The sequence below is a fragment of the Nycticebus coucang genome, chromosome Y (genome assembly GCF_027406575.1).
Source record: "Nycticebus coucang isolate mNycCou1 chromosome Y, mNycCou1.pri, whole genome shotgun sequence".
In the NCBI taxonomy this organism is placed as follows: Eukaryota; Metazoa; Chordata; class Mammalia; order Primates; family Lorisidae; genus Nycticebus; species Nycticebus coucang.
In genome coordinates this window covers 19,299,167-19,321,812 of record NC_069805.1, presented here as the reverse complement: position 1 = coordinate 19,321,812, position 22,646 = coordinate 19,299,167, and the positions used below count along the sequence as shown (strand labels likewise).

Sequence of the window (22,646 nt, the reverse complement as noted above, 5' to 3'; positions counted from 1 at the left end):
GTATATTACACCAGGATCGAATGTAGCCTTTAATAATAATTTATTATGTAAAGAGAATAAACAGTTATCTCCCACTGTTTATCAGAACAGTAATTTGGGTTTGACTCTTGGTAGATGAGAATATTGTGCTGTACCACCCTATGTTGCTTGGAGGAATGTACATTGCCGTAAACTTTCTGAAAGGAAATTTGACAATGAGTATCAAAAACCCTGAATGTTTTGATATTTTTTGCTCTAGCAATTTTACTTTTAGAAATAGTTCCTCATAAGGTAATTGAACAAGTGCACAAATGATGTGTGTTATGCCACGGACCACCCTGTCGGTGGGCTCCAGTCCGAGGGAAAGCAGGGAGAAGGAACGAGGAAAGTTGAGAGGTCGGCGCAGGAATGACAGTCTGACACACAGCACTTGGTGAAGTATGCAGCTGTGTTTTACTGAGTTCAGAAGTTGGTATTTATACATTTTACACAAAGCATTACAGGTTACACAAAGTATTTTTACAACTTGCTGACCTTTACAGGTTATATTTTAAATTTTGCAGACGTGAGTAGTCATCCATTGCTATTTCTCAATGTTCTGCCCTTAAGGGGAACAAAGGTTAGTGGTTATCAGCAAAACCTGCTTGCTTCCTCTTATCTGTGGAATGTTAACATAGTGTGATTCTTTTACATTTGTGTTTAAGTAATAGTAAAGGCATACTTTCTTTTAAAAGCTTTTGTTTGATATATAAATGTTATTTTACTGTTGATTATATATATATATTCTTCCTATATATTTATTATAAATCATATGTGCTTATTCTATTGTGAGTTAATTAGTAAGTGAAGTAAGATATTCTTTAAGGAAAGTTTTATGTGGGTGGTGATGGTGTATATCGTGATGGAACATCTTGTTTGAACATCTTGTTTGTTGTGCCTGCATTGTCTTAGCCCACTGGCGTTTATGGTGGGGACTTGCTTTTGTGCAGGCTTACTTGGAGCCACTGAGTCTGGCACAGTCATACTTCTTGTGCTGTTTCTGAATCAGCTATTATTGTGTTCATTCTGACAAGACTTATTGCTTACTTATCAGGACAAACAGACATTCAGCTTAACATACACTTACACTGTAACAGAAAGCCATACCCTTAGATTAATGCGATAAAAAACAGCATGCTGGGCAACATCTCTGTCGCTGCGCACACTGGGGGTGCTGGGGGCTTCGCTCCGGGGAGCACAGACCTCCTTTCCGTCGTTTTACAACGCGGACAGCGCCACCTCGCTGCGGCTTGGTGCCGAGGGTGCGGCAGTGTTATATGATTCATATTGTGGCATAATGACAGAGAAATCATTCAGAAATTACTTAAATGTCAAAGCATAGGAGATTGATTAAATTAATCGTAAATTGTGATGACTACTTAGTAGCTACTAAGATAGTTGATGTAAATTGTTTGCAATATATTGGGGTTTTTTGTTGTTGTTGTTGGGGTTTGGCCTGGGTCGGGTTCAAACCTGCCACCCTTGGTATATGGGGCTGACACCCTACCCACTGAGCCACAGGCACTGCCCGTGCAATATATTGTTTAAATGGTAAAAGTAGTTTGCAAAACTTTGTAAAATATAATACACTGGTATGTTGTAGAACAGCGGTTCTCAACCTGTGGGTTGTGACCCCTTTGTAACAATGAAAATACATCATTAGGAAGGTTGAGAGCCACTGTTGTAGGAGGAGGTATATACGTTAAAATGGTAATAATAGTGGTTGTCTCTGAATGGTGAGACTACGGTACATTCCTATTTGCTTTGTTTGATTGTATTTTCTAATTTTTAATTTTAAAAGTTAAAAAGCATAACAATAACTGTGAGCTACAAAAAGGCTAGCATGATTGTCAATTGATACAAAAATTAATTTTCTAAGCCCTGTCAGTTTTGGTGTTATAGGCTTTTCATGGTTTTTAATACTATTCTCAGCGACTCGTGATTTGAAATTAACTATAATCTGTTTGTTACAGCTTATATATGAATTTTTCATCCGATTTTTGGAAAGCCAAGAATTCCAACCTAGCATTGCCAAAAAATATATAGATCAGAAATTTGTATTACAGGTAAGCATATTCTTGTAGACATGGTTATCTGTTAATCAATTAACACTGTGTAATTTTCTATTGGTGTTTGTTTAGAGAAAGTTTGCAGTGACAGTTAACATCACCTCATAAACGTATATACGTGGGTTAATTTCCATTGCTGCCCATTAAAAGTTATAGGTATAGCTTTAATTTATGTATGGTAGAAATCAGTAACATTTTAGATATTTAGGAATGCTAGTGCCTGAATCCTGTGGTGTTCTTTCCTAAAGTTTAATTATAAAGGAATTTTATTTATGTAGTCCTAGTTTTTGTGAATCTTTGTGTAGCTTAAAAACTTATATTTACGTAAAGAACTATTGGATAGACCTGTTAAAACTGAGTAGATACGTTCAGACTGCAGAGCTGAATGCCTTTTAATAAACAATCTTAAAGTCAGGGTGCTGTGTGCTTCCACTGCTAGGGAACAGCACAGTTAGCTAATTCCATACAGGAGTTAACTCTGACCTATCCATTGGAAACTTCTCAGGGAGCATATTTTTTGTGATTCCTCATTTTGTATGTCACAATCATGGATTGCATCTTCCTTTTTACTGAGACTTTTGGGTACCTTCATGGCATTGGAATTTTAGGTAGCAGCTTTTTGCTCCTCTTGTTGCTACTCATGTATAAAAATGGGTACTTGAGCCAAACTGGTGTATGGGCTGTTGTAGCTCCTTTCTGAGTGACATATGAGGCACCTAAGGTAGAAAGGAACAAGTATCTATCTCCTAGTGAGCCAATAGCAGAATTTCAAATTTAAAACATTAAGTTTTCAGGAATTTAATCTATGCCTTACCTGGATAAAGTTGAATAACTTTCATCACAGCTGACCTCTTTTCCCTCCCTCCATAATTAAATTAATAAATTTAGAATTTGGAGCATGTAGATTGATCCATAGCCAATATTTAGACTGTTTTTAACATTCGAGACACAGTTTCATGGGGTTTAACCCAACAGAGTGCCAGCAGCAAGCCAGGTCCAGAGAGCAGAGGGCTGTGGTCATGTGGCTAAGTGGAATTAAACCTGAAGTACAGTGGTCAGCTCAGAACAGGAAAGGAGCTTGGTGCCTTGCCTGTGGGGCTCATTAGCACCAGTGTACCCTGCTCCCCCAGGTGCAGGAAGCAGTTCACTGAGCTATGATCTACTGTACATTTACAGTACTTTGGTACCATACTGGTGAATTATGGCTCTCTCTTCAACCTGGGAGGCTCTGGAAAACTGAGGTTTGAGAGAGAGTTAGGAGGAAAGGTGGATACGTGGATCACTGGGCAAATAGGTAGATTGATACAGATCCTTCCATTCCTGGAAAATGACAGTTTGCATGATAGACCTGTATTTTGTGTTGGAAAGTTGTTGTACTTACGTAACATGATGTAGTCGTCAGGGTAAATTCACATGCACTATTTAATTTGAGTTATACAGGGATCTTGTAGAACTCACGTGGCTAAGCTTTTATGCTCTTTCCTGGATGAATAAACTGAGGTCTAGAAAGATCATCCAGGTTATTCAAGCACATTCCTGTTGCGATTTTCTGTGCTTTATGCCATGGCCTCTCCTTGTGATTCCCCTCTCTGTCACTCGGAATGACTTCAAGGAAGGAGTAGCTCTCCTGTCTCCACACTAATGAAGTAATAGAGTTCTCAGATTTATGGTGAATTAACGTGCCTGTGAGGATCAGATAGTGATCCTCTGTTAGAGCCTGTGTTGGGCTGACATGGAATCAGCAAATCCTGTGATCTTACCATGAAGCCAGGGCTTTTCTGACACAGAAAGCAGGCAGCGCTCAGCCCAGTGTGCTGTGCATGGCAGATGGCCCTGAAGATGAAACTCGTAACGCTGAAACATCAGAGAAACCCAGATTTGGAAAGGAAGCTTTGGGTTGTATACCCTCGTTCTTTACCCAGGGAATCAGTCTCCTCTGAGACTCTTTTTTAGTGTGGAAAAGCCACACAGACAGTTTATTCCATTTTTGTTAGAAAGTTCTTTTTTGTGTTGAACCTCCCCATACCTTGTACCCTTTGGCCTTATTCTCTGTCAGCGTATCACTAGCCCAGACACAACCTTTCAGGTCTTAAAACACTGCTCTTGTTTTCACCTTTGGCTCTTTTTCTCTAGAACAGCTCACAGGCTCATTCCTAGTGTCAGACAGTAGGATATGGCCTGGCTCAGATTAAAGGGGTCTTTGTCTACACCTCTCAATTCAGTTACTACCAGGCTTTTCTTTCCCTTACCCCTCCTTTAAGAGAAAAAGAAATCCAGATTTTTACATGAAATTTTCTGATCTTACTAAAATGTTGCTCAGGATGAGCTAAGCCTGTTTGCCTTCTGGATCTGGCCTGCTGGCTGTCTGTGTGCATTCCTGCTCTAGACTGAGACCTTAGGTCTGTCAGCCTTTTCTGCATTTGCTAGTTTTTGAAGCCTTCATGGTCTTCTGAATGTGTCTGTTTGTCTTCAAGAATGACATCTGTCTCTGAGCACAGTGACCTGAGCCTGGTCAGCACAGTGCAGCTTGGAGTTGGAGTTTTCACCCTCTTGTCTACACTCTAAAAGGCCAAGTCTCACCAGCACTTCTTGCTGGAGCATGCCATTGCCAGCCTAGGTTAAGCTGTGGTCATAGCTGACTTCTCATTGAGCTTTACTCATGTTGCTGTAAAACCATGTTTTCCTTTTATTTCTCCCTTAAGAGATGATGTCTTGCTGTGTTACCCAGGAAGGCCTTGTATTCCTGGGCTCAAGCAATTCTCCTGCCTCATCCTCTCCAGTAAGTGGGACTACAGGCACGTACCCTGTCATCCAGCTTCCTTGTGCTTGTTTATGCAGTTTGCTTATTTTTTAATCTAAGTGTAGGACTTGACATACATTGCTGTGGAATATCATTTCTCACCAGTTTGTGGAGGTCTTTCTGGATCATTATTCTGTTATCTACTTTATTCACCATGTTTTCCTCTTTTATGACATCTGTAATTATTGGTCTCATCTAAGCCATTGATTAAAATTGTTCCAAGTCCTGAACATGCTTTTTAGAAATTCCCTGATTGTGCTGGTGCCCGTAGCACAGTGGTTACGGTGCCAGCCACATACACTAAGGCTAGAGGGTTCAAATCCAGCCTGGGCCTGCTAAACAACAATGACAGCTGCCACAGACAAATAGCTGGGCATTGTGGCAGGTGCCTGTGGTCCCAGCTACTCGGGAGGCTGAGGCAGGAGAATCTCTTGAGCCCAAGAGTTTGAGCTTGCTGTGAGCTGTGACTCCACGGCACTCTACCCAGGGCGACAGCTTGAGACTCTGTCTCAAAAAAAAAAAAAAAAAAAAGAATTTCCTGATTGTACACAGATTCATTAATCAGTAATCTTTGAATTCCATCCTTAAACTAGTCAGAAATCTACTAGCATGTTATCATCCCTTCTGCATTTTTTAATTTTGTTCATAAAGAGGGCATAGTGACTTTGTTAGATGCTGTGGTAAAAGCCAGGACTTTGTGTTTACTGCATTTTTCTCGTCTGCAGGTCTTGTAATGTCATCGTGAAAAGGAATGCCATTTGTCTGCCACATGGCCTTGGTGAACTCCTAGAGCCAAGTAGTGAGGTCCCTCTACGTATAGTTCATATTTGCAGCTCCTTCCTTGTTTTTACAACCTTTGCCTTCTTTACCTGCCATCTGTTAGATTTGTTGATGAATTTGACCTTCAGACCAAGGCTCAGAAGAGTTAATGCTCATATTTCATTCCATTATTCCACATTATTCCCTCCTTAGTCCTCCTTCCCGCTCAACGTGCCTTAACTGTCTTGAGCCAGCAGGTCTTTCCCATCTCTGCACTCTGTAGTCAGGTCTTTTTCACACACCCCTTTTTTCCCTTCTCTACTTCACAGACTCCTATGATAGCACTTGGTCCCAGTGTGTTCGTGCCCTAAGCCTGGTTCTTATGGCACGAGAACCATCAGACTTTTCCTTTTGGCAAGTCAGGATGATGTTTACCTTGTTCCTTTTATTTAGGTAGATTTCTTACTTTCTGTGGATTCTCAGTGATCTCAAGAAGAGTTTTGGTGATCTCAACTTAAAGCTTCTTTCTTCTGTTAGACATAATTTATTCTACGAAATTTAAGCTTACTTCCTATAAAAGCTAGATGTGTTTTTTTTACAGTCTTTTCTGACTCTGATTCCCTCATCAGTGACTACAAAAGCAAAATAAGAATTGAGCCATTTTGCCATGATGTAATGGAAAGTTGGTTAACCCTGGGTTTGAGTCCTGATTCCCCTCTGTACTATAAGCATAGGTTAGGAGCTGAGGATGTGAGCTGTGGGATGGGAATGAACTGCATACAAACTCTGGCTTTTCTGCGAACTTGCAGTATGACTTTTAGCAAGTTTGGACACTTGCTGCCTAAGCCTGGGTTTCCTTATTCAAGACATGGGCAAAACAGGAGAGACCCTGTTAAGTAAAATAGGAGATAGTTTCAAATTGACAACTGGTAAATCTGCTTAGTTAAGCTGTCAGTGTGGATACAAAGACAGGATCCCTACCTTCACTCCTAAATAGGTACCGAAAATCTTGCGCAGATTATTAACGACCCTGAGCCTCAGGTTCATCTGTAAAATGGCAGTAAGAGTCACCTCTGTCACAACAATTCACAACAAGTGGGTTCGATATGATGTAAAATGAGATGAGAATGTCTGTTAATATCATGCATGGGACATAATTGTTCTTTAAATATTAATTTTTCTTTTTACATCTTTCTTATATTATCTGCTCACATTGGTAGGGTACCTTATTTTTCTTGATTCCAATATTAATTTTCAAACCTCTGCCTTAAAAATGTATGAGAAACTTACAATGAAATTTTGTAAAGAAGGTTTGAATAAATGTAGACTTTTAACATATTTCCAGATTAGAAGGCTTGCTGCCATCATAAAGATATTAATATAATCTCCAAAATGAGTTATACGTTTAGTGTAGTTCTAGTTAAAATTCTACTCATTTTTATTTGAAATTTTCAGAGTTCACAAAATAAATGTTTGAAAAACACAACTAATGATATGGTACTTTACAAACTATTAGATAACAAAACATATTATAAAGGTGCGTTACTTAAAACTATATCATGTTTAAAAAAAACTATATTATGTTTAATAGGAAAATGGAACAGAGTAGAGGTTTAAGTGGAGGAAAAACTTTTGAATATGCCATAAAATCCATAAGAAAATATATCCATCAGTTAATAAATAGGCACATACATATGTACATGAAATTGTTATAATTGTTCAGAAGAAGAAACCGTACAGGTGTTCTGCCAACTCAAATATTGATCCAGCAATTCCATGAGAAACAATCAGATATGTACACAGAGAAACATGTACAAAGATATTGAATGCATCATTGTTAATTCCAATTAGAAAATTGGAAACTTAGAATTTCTGAGTAGAAGGTAGTTGAATTGTAGACATTTGTGTATGGAATATTCATCATTTAGTAAAAAGAATCTGATAGAGTTACTATCTGTTTTTAAGGGAAACATGCATTTTACAGAATAGATGAATTTTTGAGCCAATGGGAAAGGAATGTTGGTATGTTTGTCTTAGTTTGGCTGCTGTAACAGAATATGTGAGACGAGGTAATTTATAAAGAACAGAAATGTATTTGCCATATTTCGGGAGGTTGGGTCCAAGCTGAAGGCGCAGGCATCTGATCAGAGCCTTCTTACTGTGTCCTCAGAGGGCAAACGTGGAAAGACGAAAGTGAACTCCAAAAAGCCCTTTGTGTAGTGCTGTTATTTAGTTTGTGAGAACAGAGCCCTCATTACCTAACACCTCCCAAAAGGCCTTCCCTCCTCACAGTGGTGCCTTGCGTTGCCGACACATGAATTCTGGGGGACACGTGCAGACTACAGCAATCAATACGCGTTCACAGCTTTGGAAAGATATCAGATTGTTGTTAATTGTCTCAAAGGGTGTGATTACATGATGATCTTCTCTTTCTATTTTTTTTTAAATATTTCTCTATTTCTTGCATTTAAAAATAATGAGCGTATGTTACAATCAATAAGAATAGTAAAAAGATTTTAATTGCAAGTACATTCTCGTTTTACTGCCTTGGATTTTTCATAAACGTCAATTGATTTTGTGTGTTAACCTAAGACTATATTTGTAGGACTGCACCATTCTTTTATGCCCAATATTCGTAGTGTTTCCTTCCTTTCAGCATTTATATATGTCCTTTTAAAATCTGCAGCTTGAAGGAAAGTTTCCCGTGTTGTCCTAAAAGCCTTTTCCATACCTTGAGTTTTTATTCTTCACCAGGAAGCAGTATGTATACATTGGGGGTTAAGTGTATAGACTAGTTTGAATTTAGACTTGCCTATTTTAATTTTTTTCTTTTCTTTTTTTTTTTTTAAGGAGATAGAGTCTCACTTTTTATCACCCTCAGTAGAGTACTGTGGAGTCACAGCTCACAGCAACCTCCAACTCCTGGGTTTAGGTGATTTTCTTGCGTCAGCCTCCCCAGTAGCTGGAACTACAGGCACCTGCTACAACACCCAGCTATTTTTTGTTGCAGTTTGGCTGGGGCTGGGTTCGAACCCGCCACCCTCAGTATATGGGGCCAGTGCCCTACTCACTGAGCCACAGGTGCTGCCTGTAGACCGGCCATTTTTTAGTGTGTGACCTTCTGGGAGTTACATACTCTTTGCCTCAGTTTTCTCATCTGGAAAGTAAATGCAAAATATGTACAATAGTAATGACATTGTGAGGTTGTTGAGATTTAATAACTAAATACCTGTACAGCCTGAGCAAGAGTGAGACCCTGCATTTAGAATAATTCCTGACACATGGGGAGTCAGTAAGTGTTATGCTGGTTCTGTCAGTAATGTTTTCTTTAGGATCAGTTCTGATAAGAAAGGTTTTGAGAACTTGTGGTTCTTCTCAGAGTGTCAGATTCTCTTACAGTATCACATGCCGTCTCGTGTGTCCCTGGATCCTCATCAGTCCCACTTTGCCAACTGAGTTCTTCCAGTCGATGTTGGAAGTAAATGTTTATTAGTGCCAGGAGCATATAACTTATGTGAAATAAGGGATAGTACATTTAAATTTTGTAGAAGACAAAAGGAAAGGAGTGATGGTAACTGTGGTGATGTAGAGAGCTTGGACCCATTTGTCAACCCACTCCTGTTAGCTACTGGCCTCTAGGTAGGTAAACAAGACAAGTGTCGCTAGGTCTTCTGGTTTTATCCAGAGAAGCTGGAAATCCAGGTTTTTGTATGGGCCAGGCAAAACAATCCGTTTCACTGTTGTTGTTTGAGACAGAGTCTCACCTTGTTGTCCTGGGCACAGTGCCATGGCTTGATAGCTCAGAGCAACCTCAAATTCCTGGGCTCAAGCGATTCTCCTGTCTCAGCCTCCTAAGTAGCTGGGACAACAGGCAGCGGCCACAAGGCCCAGCTATTTTTTGAGACAGCATCTCACTCTTGCTCAAGCTGGCCTCGAACTTGTGAACTCAGGCAATCCACCCGCCTTGGCCTCCCAGAGTGATAGGATTACAGGCCTTAGCCACTGCATCTGGCCTTGTTTTGTTGTTTTTTATTCAAGGATCTGGAAGGGTCTTGAACCTTCATTCAAAGGTTCTTCATTCAAAAATAATATGGCTGGCTCACTTGAATTTCATAATTTTTATTAAATTTAGACTTACATAAGCTTTAGCATTTTTTATGTATCGTTTTAAATGTTTATGCAAGAAAGTTGTCAGATTTATCAAAGGTAGTCAATTTCATTGTGTAATGTACTTGTATCTGTAATAATGTTGATTTTAAGAAACTTGGTAAATTGTATTCTGCAGCTCTACGTGTATAGACTTGCCTTAGCTTATGGAATAATTTTGTCTATTCTCAATAAGGTTATTTTTTATCTATGTTAGTATGGTTGGGGAAATAGTTTCTTTATGACCTCCCCTACCCTTTCTTTGGACAGAAACGAATTGCCAAACCTTAAATTATTTCATCTGGTGGGTTATTGTGGCAAGAGTTTCGCAGCATATTTCTAAAGATTGCTTTTCACCACTCCACAAATCTGAAAAGCAGTCAGTGGTTGCTAAGAGACATACTATTCAAGTATCCCCATAAACATATGTACTGCTGGAGATAGCTGTTTAGTAATTTGTACTTCATGTTTGCGGTTATATTTAGCTGAAAGGTATTGTAATTATCATGAAAATTATGCAAATTATGCATCCTTAAAAGTGACCTTTTGCTATTGTGTTTTTAAAAACTGAAGACTAATTAGACATGACACAAAGCAACCTGTTGAAAAAATTTTACCTTCTAAACTGAAATAAATTCCAAAATCCTTGAATCTTAGCCCTAATACAAAGTACAAAATAATACTGTTTTTCAAATAAGTTCCTTGAATATGTCTAAATGTTTACATTTCTCTCTCAGAACCTATAGCAAATAAGCCTGTAGAGAAGTAATTTCTCCCTGGAATTCTATCAGTCATTGTCAGTTAGCAATAAATCACTTCATCCTGTCCTGTCCACCACGTAACTCAAAGACCTTTTTAAAAGGGCTTCACTGCTTCCAGCATCCAGAGCCAGCCTGCAACATGTGCAGGTAGGTGCTCCGGGCCCTGTGCTTAGAGGGCCCTGTGCATGGTTCAGCCTCTGCCCTTGCTGCCTTGAAAGTCTTAATACTTTTTGAACAAGCAGCACTGCGTGTTCACTGGGCACTGGCCCCACAAATCCCAGGCGTGCATCATCATTGAGCACAACAGCTCTTTCTTGAAATGCTGGCCAAATGAGTTGTCTTAAAAATTTAAATAACAAGATTTTCTTGAGTCAGACAGAATACAGAAAGAAAGAATACGCCTGAAATTAGAAGTAAAGTAAAAGCATGTGACCTGGTAGAGTTGTTCATATTTGTATGACTTATACCTTTCCCTAGGGGTCTGGGAGTCATAATTGCTAACTTACAACATTTTGATCCCTTGTCCCCACTGTCCTTTCTTGATGGCTGCCCCTAAATATAATCTTCTTTCTTTTATTCTTTTTTTTCTTTTTTTTTTTTGAGACGTGGTCTCGCTCTGTTGCCCTGGGTAGAGTGCTCATAGCAACCTCAGACTCTTGGGCTCAAGCGATCCTCTTGCCTCGCTGGGAGTTTAGGCACCTACCACAGCGCTGGGCTAATTTTTCTATCTAGATAGCCCTGTCTCATGTAGTGGTTCCCTTGAGTTCTGATTCGCTAGACTCAGACGACCATTCACTGTTGTTTCTTTGTTCTGGGCTTTCTCCACTTGTGTTGTTTGGACAAGATGAAGGCATCAGGAGGAAAGTCAGTTTTCAGTTAGTAGAATAGTTAAAGTTGCAAACAAAGCAGAAATGTGGACATCTGATTTAAGTGCTCTGTGATAATTTGGATGAAAACATTTAAAAACCAATTTTATTGACTATCAACTAAAAATGTCTTTTCTAAAATTGCTTTTGATGGAATAGGGCAGGGCACTTACTTCTTTATTGTGGAAGGGGGCAACTGGATTTTTTACTTGGAAGTCTTGCTTGCTCTTAACAACTTTTAAAAATGGTTTTAATTAACAAGGTAATGTCTACTTTAAAAACTCAAATATATTTATATGACTTTTAAATGAAAAATAACATTCTTTTTCCTCACCCTTTCCCAGTCCAGAGTCCAGTCCCTTGGAGGAGCACACTCACATCTTCAAGCTGTTTCCATGTATTTATATGATATTTCCAAATATCATGCTTGTACTGCTATTTCTCAGTCTTTCATTTTAGATTTTATCTATCTATTGACTCCCAATACTATAGGCATTGTATATCTCCTTCTATAGCTTCCTCCTCCACCTCCAATCCATTGCCACAAAATTTAACTAAATCAAATTATAGTATTTACAGTAGTATGACTATATGCATATTGTTCATACCTGAGGCATGTAATTACATATCTTATAGAGCTTTAAAAAATTCCTAGAATTAATTGTTGCCTTATTTCTTGCTGGCTTGTTTTTCTGTGTATTGATTGGTCTCTGGTTCATCCCAAGGCACCCTACAGATCTTTGCAGTACGGCCCATACATCAGCTGTTCTGTCTGTGCGTTTTTTGTTTGTTTGTTTGTTTGTTTCTTGAAGGACTTCTGAGATTCCTGGTCATCCTGCTTTCATGGGCACTGGTTGCCTCCTCTAGGCTGTATCCACAGTGGGCTTCCTGGGACTGCCCTTTCCACTCTTCCACACCACGTTTTTGCTTCCTTAACTTCCTCTCATCCCATGGAACGTAGCCTTCAGACGCTTCTCAAGAAAGCACGAACGGGACGTGATGTTGGAAGATTGCTTGTCTGAAACATACTTGACTGGCGTTTGGCTGGGTGTAAACTTGTACACACATGTTGGAACCCGTACGCCCTCCGATGTTAAGGAATTGTTCCTTAAAGACAATGTTGGCATTGAGAAGGCCTGTGTTAGCAGAATGCCCTGTCTTTTATAGTGATCTGTCTTCTCTGTAAACTTCTGAGATCTTTTCTCTGTCCCCAAGTCCAGAAAGTGATATTCCTTGGTGTGGGTGCTATATCTATGTTGAAATAATTAATTTTTTTTTCCTGAAAAATTCCATCAGATTTTTCCACCGTGGTTTTCTTTTCTCCGTTTTCTGTTTTTCTGTCTCTGTGTTTCTCTGAAGGCCTGTTGTTCGTGTACTAGACTTTCTGGATTGAGCCTCTAGTTTCTTATCTTCTTTCCTTGATGTACATCTTTTATACATCTCTCTGTCTTTTGGTTATACTTTCAGAGGTAAATTGGCTCATTTTAATGTTCTAGTGCTCTGCTGAACTACTTATTTCTTATATTTTGAATTTCCAAAAGCTCTTTTTATTTTCTGAATATCCACCTGTAATAGCATTCTACTTTTGTTTCAGGGGTCCGGTATATTTATCTCTGAAAATGTTATAGTTTCTTTTTGCAGTTTCTCTACTCTTTGCCAAGTAGAGAGCATCTGTACTTTTCCTCCAAGTTCCTTATAATTGTTTGTTTACATTAGAATATCTGGTGATCCTTGACTTCCTAGTCATAGTTGTATATTAGTCTACCGAGAGTCTGCTTATAACCTGTGTATGTGCATGTGGGTGTGCATGTGTGCACATGCATACGTGTTTATATTTGCATAGTAATACTTGGCAGCTGGTAACTTTTCATAATATAATTGGGCAGGAACCTTGTCATTTCATTAGAAACCCTCAGATGTAGGTATAGATCCTCTCTCTTGACAGGGAAGAGGGATGGCAGAGGTCTTAATTCTTAAGTACACAGAATTGTATTTAATCCATTATTTTAAATTAGTGCTTCACTTAATTGTCTCCAAGACTAGGTACTTACTGGTTCATTCTCTGCAGAGTTAGGTTGTAAACTTTTAGTGCTTGGGACAAGGATCTGGGGAATTTTGTTACTTCTTCTAGAAACTTGGAGCCAGTCTTCTGTTTAGCTCCTCTCACACCCTTGCGATCAGATTTATCTGGTGCCTTTAATTCTTAAGCCTTTCAGGGCTTCTCTAGAGTGAATTGGCCACCCTCTTTTTGCCTTTCCTTCCTGCTTGCAGAGTGGAAAAACACGTAGTGGACAGGAGAAGATAAGAGAGAACCTAAGATAGTCAGTCACCTGTTGTCATCCACTTTTTATCTTTGAAAAATTTTCAAATATGTCAAATTTGCTTTCCAAGCCTTTCTGTGCTCTGACTTTTTTCCCTTCTTATTCTTTTACTGTCATTTCAGGGGGGATCAAGAAAAGAAAGGTTCGAGCTCCCTTGTGTAACTTACTGCCTTTTTCATTTCACCCTTCTCATTTCACTGCAATTAATTATGAAGTTCAAAAAAAGATTCTCTGGCTAAATCATGACAGTTCATCCCTGTTTGTTAGCTTCTGGAAAGCTGGGTTTTTGTAAACTTGGAGCCAGCATGTTGACAGGTCTGCCTTTCCTCTGTAATGACTTTGGAAACTCTCCAGCTTTTCTTTGACCACACGCCATGTCCCATCTCACTGCCTGTTTTTTAAGCCTGTGTGTTATGGGTGGCACCGTCCACCTTGGCATTATGGGTCAAGTACAGGATTCTATTTCTCATAGCTTTCTTTTTGGTGGGAGTGTCTGGTAGTATATATGACTAAGCACACGCATTCTGTTTTGGAAATTAGAGCTCCTCCTCCCCCCCCTTTTTGGCCTTTGCACTATTATACTATTTCTTTTCTCTCACACATAAAGTCTCTAAAAGTATATTCATAGAATGAAGGAAAAATAGTTTAATACTGCAATTCATCTTTCTCATAACACATAATACCTTTAATATTTGTGGCTTTATAAATAAAGTTAGGTGCTTAATAGTGCATTTTCTTTGAGAGTGTAATGAAAACATTAAATCATTTTTGTTTAATTATTATGTTTTCACTAAGCTCAAGAATAACACTATATGAGCATAACTGACTCAAGTTGAGCTAACATTACATGCTCATAAGCCTTCTCTTGTGTTTGCAAATTATTCCTTAAACTCTGCAACACTTAAAAATGGAAACCAAATTTAAAAAAATAGAATTTAAAAGGTTAATTATTTTCATTAACAAAGAATGGGACAGGTGGGTTAGAGATCTCATGTAATTTTGAATATGTTATAGATAACGATATACTGAGTCTATACTGGACCTTTTTGCCTGTTGGAGCCACGTTCCTTCCTAGATAGAATGTTTTCCTGTGGAAATGTATTTTTAACCTGCTCTTTGCCTCCCCTACCGGGCTCCAAAATTATTTAACACTCTGTACGCTCAGCAGTAAGGACAGTTTCTGGCACATAGAAAGAACTCAGTAACTCAGTTCGTATTTATTTATTTTATTGCTGAATGGGCAGAGAGATGTTAACAGCAGCCTCTATTTGGATAGGCCCCTAGTAAGAGCGTGCACTGTTAAATCTTCTGTGGACACTCATGCTCCACTTCTAACTCACAGTTTCTTCCTGGGTCAGCCTAGATGTCATCACTTCCTCTAGAAGACTTCCCTGATCACTCCACTTCTTCCAAAAAGAGTAGACGTGTCAACGGTACGTTTATACAGCGTCCATGGTGTTTATTTATCTGTATTCCCCCTGTAGAATAGGCTCCAAGATAGCAGAGATTGTCTTGCTTATCATTACATCCCTGACACCTTGCCCACTGGTTAGCCCTTAATAGGCACACGGTAAATATTTACTCAAATACTCATTGAATGAATGAATGGACGGATGCATTGGTGATAATTGGAATTGTATAGACAAAACGTACGTTCCGTCTCATTCCCTATTTTGAAGATGATTTTTCGGTGTGTGCTTCCTGCCATATTTGAAGGGCTAGTTTTTTGCCCATAACTCAGCTTCCATTCAAAGAAAAAGCACATGTGATTGTTGTTGATTGAGTGATTCTCTTGTTGTCAGGCTCAGCTTTGGTCTTAACCACCAACACCAGAAGTCAAAGTTGTGTATATCTTGATAGCTTTTTGATAATGATGGTTGTCCGCTTTTGTTGTGTGCTCTGGTGTGCTCTTGAAATGTTGTGCTATAAAGATCGGAATTCTGAGTTTTGCATTATTGCAGTAATGATGAATATAAAAACATCAGTAAAATTCAAACCAATCTACCAAGTTTGTTTTCCATCCAGAGGAACTTACCCACTGTCATTTTTAAAAAGGTTGCAGATTTATTGGGTTATGATTCACATACCCCCAAATTCTTTCCAAGTTTCTAGTTTGTGTTTTTAAAGTATATTTACAGAGTTTTACAACCATCACCACAGTATAATTGGAGAACATTTTTATCATCCTCCAAAGAAACCCAGACCTCTTCTCCCCATTCTATTCTCTGTCTCTGGATTTGCCTATTCTGGATATTTCATATAAGTAGAATTTTACGTTATGTGGCCTTCTTTGGTTTCTTTTACTCATCATATTTGAAAAGTTCATTCATTTTGTAACATGTATCACTACGCATTTCTTTTAATGGGTTAATAATATTCCATTATATCACATTTTGTTTATCTGTTTATCAGGTGATGGACATTTGGATTATTTCAGTTTTTGACTATTATGAATATTGCTACTATTGAACATTTGTGTAAAAATGTTTGTACAGATACGTGTTTTCAATTCTGTTGGGTATATAGCTGGGAGTTGCTTTGCTTGGTCGTAGCATATCTCTTTGGAGGATGTTTCTTTTGAGGAACCACCAAACTGTTTTCCAAAGTAGCTGAACCATTTTACATTCTTACCAACAGTAGATGAGGTTTCCAGTTTTTTTACATCTTGCCAACACTTTTCATTATTCCTCTTTATGATTATAGCTATCTAACAAATGGTACCTCCTTCCTGTTTTGATTTACATTTCTGTAATAATCAATGAAACTGAGTACTTTTGAGCTGGGCAAGGTGGCTCACGCCTGTAATCCTAGCACTCTGGGAGGCCGAGGTGGGTGAATAGCTTGAGCACACAAGTTCAAGACCAGCCTGAACAAAAGCAAGACCCCATTTCTACTAAAAATAGAAAAACTGATGCAAGAGGATTGCCTTGAGCCTAAGAGTTTGACATTGCTGTGAGCTATGACGTCACAACACTTTACCCAGGGCAATATCTTGAGACTCTGTCTCAAAAAAGAAAAAAGAAATTGAGCACTTTTTTCACGTGTTTATTGGCCATTTGTATACATTCCTTGGGGTTTATCTATTAAAAAAATCCTTTGTCGGGAGGCGGAGCAAGATGGCAGGCGAGTAACAGCTTCCTTGCTTCTGGGCACCGTGAGTCTGGGGAGATAGGACTCCAGGCATCTCTGGCTGGTGGGATCTGCCTATCATCACCCCTGAGAGGATACAGGGAGTCAGCGAGAGACGTCTGGACCCCAAGAGGAGGACTAAAACAGTGGAAAACTGACAAGTGGTCGCATGTGTTCAACCCGTCTAAACCCGCTCGCAACTGTACAGTAGCAGCGAGACTGCAAACCAGAAAGGCCTTACCTGTGAACTGTTTTGGTGTCTTTGGACTTGGCACTCAGCTGAACTGCCTTGGGGAGAGCCTGAGTGGGAGTGCGGAGAACTTTGGCCTTTGTCTAGGGCCCCAGTCAGAGCCGCTGAGCCAGACGGAGCTAACAGTGTTTGGCACTGGGTCACAGGCAGCCATTGTGAGTGATCTGCCCTGGCAAGCTCCACCCTCAGGGTCCCAGAGCTAGAATTGGGTGGGAGCTGGTAACGCAGCGACCAAGTAGCCTGAGTGTGGGGTCTGAGCCGCCTTGCAGCACTAAACCTCGGGGCAGAGGGAGACGAGTTTTGGCAAACAGGGCAAGTGGATAGCCACTTCAGCAGTGATTCCAGCGACAAGCACTTCCCTGGGAAAGCTTCTGCTCAGCAAGTGAACAAGTTCAAAGTGCCTTTTAAGTGGGTTGAAGAGAGATTTAGGGTGTCTACCTGCTGGGGTTTGAGAAACTAGCAGCCTCCAGTTGTATCAGAACTGTGATTAACATCTCATACCCCAGAAGACCACGTGTCACCCAGACAATATTCAATAACATATACATACTGCTTTGTTTTTGGTTGTGTTTTCTTTTGGTTTGGTTGGGTTTTTTTTGTTTATTTTGATGTTGTTGATTGTTGTTTTGTTTTTTAAGTTCAACCTTTTCCATACAGATCCTTTTTTTTTCTCAATTTTTCTAGTTTAATTATAATTTCCCATTGCTGCCTATTTCAATAATTAGAACTTCATTTTTGTTAGTGTTTCTACTGCTATTATTTGGTTTTTCCAGCCAATTTTATCCCGTAAAGTTTTCTGTTTGCTTGTTTTGGTTTGATTTATAGCATTTTTGTCTTTCCTCTCTACTTGGTGGAGGTGGGGTACTGTGTATGATCAGGTTAGCAAAGAGCTGCTGACCTCCAGGGAACCACCCAACTGGCCACCCCCAGAAGGTGTTTTTTTTTTTTTAAGGTTGTATCAAAGTACCCTACTGTACACCTATATTGCTCTGTTTCCCTCTTTCTGTGCCTCTCTTCTTTTTGTCAATATTCCTTTTACCCACCCCCTCTCCTTTCTCCATTTTTCTTATCACTTGGTCCTTCTTTCTTTCATCCCTTTTTTGCTCTTCAACCTTCTCACCCTACTAGTCCTGTAACCCTTAGTCCACAGGCACAAGAACTTAAAGAGCAAGAGGAAGTGAAAGGAAAATTAGGGCAAGGAAACAGATAAAAAAATCACTCATGAGGAACAATCAGCAGAAAACTCTAGGCAACATGAAGAACCAGTCCAGAACAACCCTGCCAAGGGACCATGAGGTAGCTACTGCAGAGGATTCCACCTATACAGAAATGTTAGGAATGACAGAAAGGGAATTTAGAATACACATGTTGAAAACAATGAAAGAAATGATGGAAACAATGAAGGAAACTGCTAATAAAGTGGAAAATAAACAAAAGGACATTCAAAAACAGAATCAAATAAGAGATGAACAATATGAAGAATATAAAAAGGATATAGCAGAGCTGAAGGAAATGAAACAGTCAATCAGGGAACTTAAAGATGCAATGGAAAGTATCAGCAACAGGTTAGACCATGCAGAAGAAAGAATTTCAAAGGTAGAAGACAAAGTTCTTGAGATAACACAGATAGTAAAAGAGGCAGAAAAGAAGAGAGAGAAAGCAGAATGTTCCCTGTCAGAATTATGGGACTTTATGAAGCGTTCCAACATACGAGTTATAGGAATTCCAGAAGGGGAAGAAGAATGCCCCAGAGGAATGGAAGCCATACTAGAGAATATTATAAAAGAAAATTTCCCAAATATCACCAAAGATTCTGACACACTGCTTTCAGAGGGCTATCGGACCCCAGGTCGCCTCAACTCTAACCGAGCTTCTCCAAGACACATTGTGATGAACCTGTCCAAAGTCAAGACAAAAGAAAAGATTCTGCAAGCGGCCAGAAGTAAGCACCAGTTGAGCTACAGGGCCAAATCCATCAGAGTGACCGCAGACTTCTCTAATGAAACTTTCCAAGCAAGAAGACAATGGTCATCTACCTTTAATCTACTTAAACAGAACAATTTCCAGCCCAGAATTCTGTACTCTGCTAAGCTAAGCTTCAAAATTGATGGAGAAATCAAATCATTTACGGATATACAAACATTGAGGAAATTTGCCACAACAAGACCAGCTCTACAGGAAATACTTCAACCTGTTCTGCACACTGACCACCACAATGGATCAGCAGCAAAGTAAGAACTCAAAAGGTAAAGGACAGAACCTAACCTCCACACTGATGCAAAAGATAAAACTAAGCAATGGACTGTCACAAAATAAGACGAATAGAATACTACCACACTTATCAATTATCTCAATAAATGTTAATGGCTTGAATTCCCCACTGAAGAGACATAGATTGGTTGACTGGATTAAAAAACACAAGCCATCCATTTGCTGTCTGCAAGAAACACACCTGGCTTCAAAAGACAAATTAAAGCTCCGAGTCAAGGGTTGGAAGACAATTTTTCAGGCAAAAGGAATTCAGAAGAAAAGAGGAGTTGCAATCTTATTTTCAGATACATGTGGATTTAAAGCAACTAAAGTCAAAAAAGACAAAGATGGTCACTTTATATTGGTCAAGGGAAAAATACAACAAGAAGACATTTCAATTCTAAATATCTATGCACCCAATTTAAATGCTCCCAGATTCTGGAAACAGACCTTACTCAGTCTGAGCAATATGATATCTCATAATACCATCATAACAGGGGACTTTGACACTCCTCTTACAGAGCTGGACAGATCCTCTAAACAGAAATTAAACAAGGATATAAGAGATTTAAATGAGATCCTAGAACAACTGTGCTTGATAGACGCATATAGAACATTCCATCCCAAAGATAAAGAATATACATTCTTCTCATCACCCCATGGAACATTCTCCAAAATTGATCATATCCTGGGGCACAAAACAAATATCAACAGAATCCAAAGAATTGAAATTTTACCTTGTATCTTCTCAGACCATAAGGCACTAAAGGTGGAACTCAACTCTAACAAAAACGCTCGACCCCACCCAAAGGCATGGAAATTAAACAATCTTCTGTTGAATAACAGATGGGTGCAGGAAGAAATAAAACAGGAAATCATTAACTTCCTTGAGCATAACAACAATGAAGACACAAGCTACCAAAACCTGTGGGATACTGCAAAAGCAGTTTTGAGAGGAAAATTCATCACTTTAGATGCCAACATTTGAAAAACAGAAAGAGAGCACAGAAACAATCTCACAAGAGATCTTATGGAATTGGAAAAAGAAGAACAATCTAAGCCTAAACTCAGTAGAAGAACAGAAATATCCAAAATCAAATCAGAGATCAATGAAATTGAAAACAAAAGAATCATTCAGAAAATAAATGAAACAATGAGTTGGTTTTTTGAAAAAATAAATAAAATAGATAAACCATTGGCCAGACTAATGAGGAATAGAAAAGTAAAATCTCTAGTAACCTCAATCAGAAATGATAAAGGGGAAATAACAACTGATCCCACAGAGATACAAGAGATCATCTCTGAATACTACCAGAAACTCTATGCCCAGAAATTTGACAATGTGAAAGAAATGGATCAATATTTGGAATCACACCCTCTCCCTAGACTCAGCCAGGAAGAAGTAGGGCTCCTGAACAGACCAATTTCAAGCACTGAGATCAAAGAAACAATAAAAAAGCTTCCACCTAAAAAATGCCCTGGTCCAGATGGCTTCACTCCAGAATTCTATCAAACCTTCAAGGAAGAGCTTATTCCGGTAGTGCAGAAATTATTCCAAAAAATTGAGGAAGAAGGAATCTTCCACAACACATTCTATGAAGCAAACATCACCCTGATACCAAAACCAGGAAAAGACCCAAACAAAAAGGAGAATTTCAGACCAATCTCACTTACGAACATAGACGCAAAAATTCTCAGCAAAATCCTAGCCAATAGATTACAGCTTATCATCAAAAAAGTCATTCATCATGATCAAGTAGGCTTCATCCCAGGGATGCAAGGCTGGTTTAACATACGCAAGTCTATAAACGTTATCCACCATATTAACAGAGGCAAAAATAAAGATCACATGATCCTCTCAATAGATGCAGAAAAAGCATTTGATAAAATCCAGCATCCTTTTCTAATTAGAACACTGAAGAGTATAGGCATAGGTGGCACATTTCTAAAACTGATTGAAGCTATCTATGACAAACCCACAGCCAATATTTTACTGAATGGAGTAAAACTCAAAGCTTTTCCTCTTAGAACTGGAACCAGACAAGTTTGTCCTCTGTCACTTTTACTATTCAACGTAGTGCTGGAAGTTCTAGACAATACAATTAGGCAAGACAAGGAAATAAAGGGAATCCAAATGGGAGCAGAGGAGGTCAAACTCTCCCTCTTTGCTGACGACATGATCTTATACTTAGAGAACCCCAAAGACTCAACCACAAGACTCCTAGAAGTCATCCAAAAATACAGTAATGTTTCAGGATATCAAATCAATGTCCACAAGTCAGTAGCCTTTGTGTACACCAATAACAGTCAAGATGAGAAGCTAATTAAGGACACAACTCCCTTCACCATAGTCTCAAAGAAAATGAAATACCTAGGAATATACCTAATGAAGGAGGTTAAGGACCTCTATAAAGAAAACTACGAAATCCTGAGAAAGGAAATAGCAGAGGATATTAACAAATGGAAGAACATACCATGCTCATGGATGGGAAGAATCAACATTGTTAAAATGTCTATACTTCCCAAAGCAATCTACCTATTCAATGCCATTCCTATCAAAATAACAACATCGTACTTTCAAGATTTGGAAAAAATGATTCTGCATTTTGTATGGAACCGGAAAAAACCCCGTATAGCTAAGGCAGTTCTCTGTAACAAAAATAAAGCTGGGGGCATCAGCATACATGATTTTAGTCTGTACTACAAAGCCATAGTGCTCAAGACACATGGTACTGGCACAAAAACAGAGACATAGACACTTGGAATCGAATTGAAAACCAAAAAATGAAACTAACATTTTACAACCACCTAATCTTCGATAAACCAAACAAGAACATACCTTCGGGGAAAGACTCCCTATTCAATAAATGTTGGGAGAACTGGATGTCTACATGTAAAAGACTGAAACTGGACCCACACCTTTCTCCACTCACAAAAATTGATTCAAGATGGATAAAGGACTTAAATTTAAGGCGTGAAACAATAAAAATCCTCCAAGAAAGCATAGGAGAAACACTGGAAGATATTGGCCTGGAGAAAGACTTCATGAAGAAGACTGCCATGACAATTGCAACGACAAAAGAAATAAACAAATGGGACTTCATTAAACTGAAAAGCTTGTGTACAGCTAATTAGACAATAACCAAAGCAACGAGACAACCTACACAATGGGAAAGGATATTTGCCTATTTTGAATCAGACAAAAGCTTGATAACTAGGATCTATAGAGAACTCAAATTAATCCACATGAAAAAAGCCAACAATCCCATATATCAAT

General features: G+C 38.9%; 1 protein-coding gene across 1 annotated transcript in view; it reads left to right on the top strand.

The window, feature by feature from the left end:
• The window catches only part of LOC128579024 (serine/threonine-protein phosphatase 2A 56 kDa regulatory subunit epsilon isoform-like), a 41,673-nt gene that overhangs the window by 7,028 nt on the left and 11,999 nt on the right, over positions 1-22,646 (top strand). Inside the window, exon 3 of the mRNA XM_053581330.1 lies at positions 1,992-2,084. Within this exon, the coding sequence (XP_053437305.1) occupies positions 1,992-2,084 (93 nt within the window). The remainder of the gene's footprint in view (positions 1-1,991; positions 2,085-22,646) is intronic.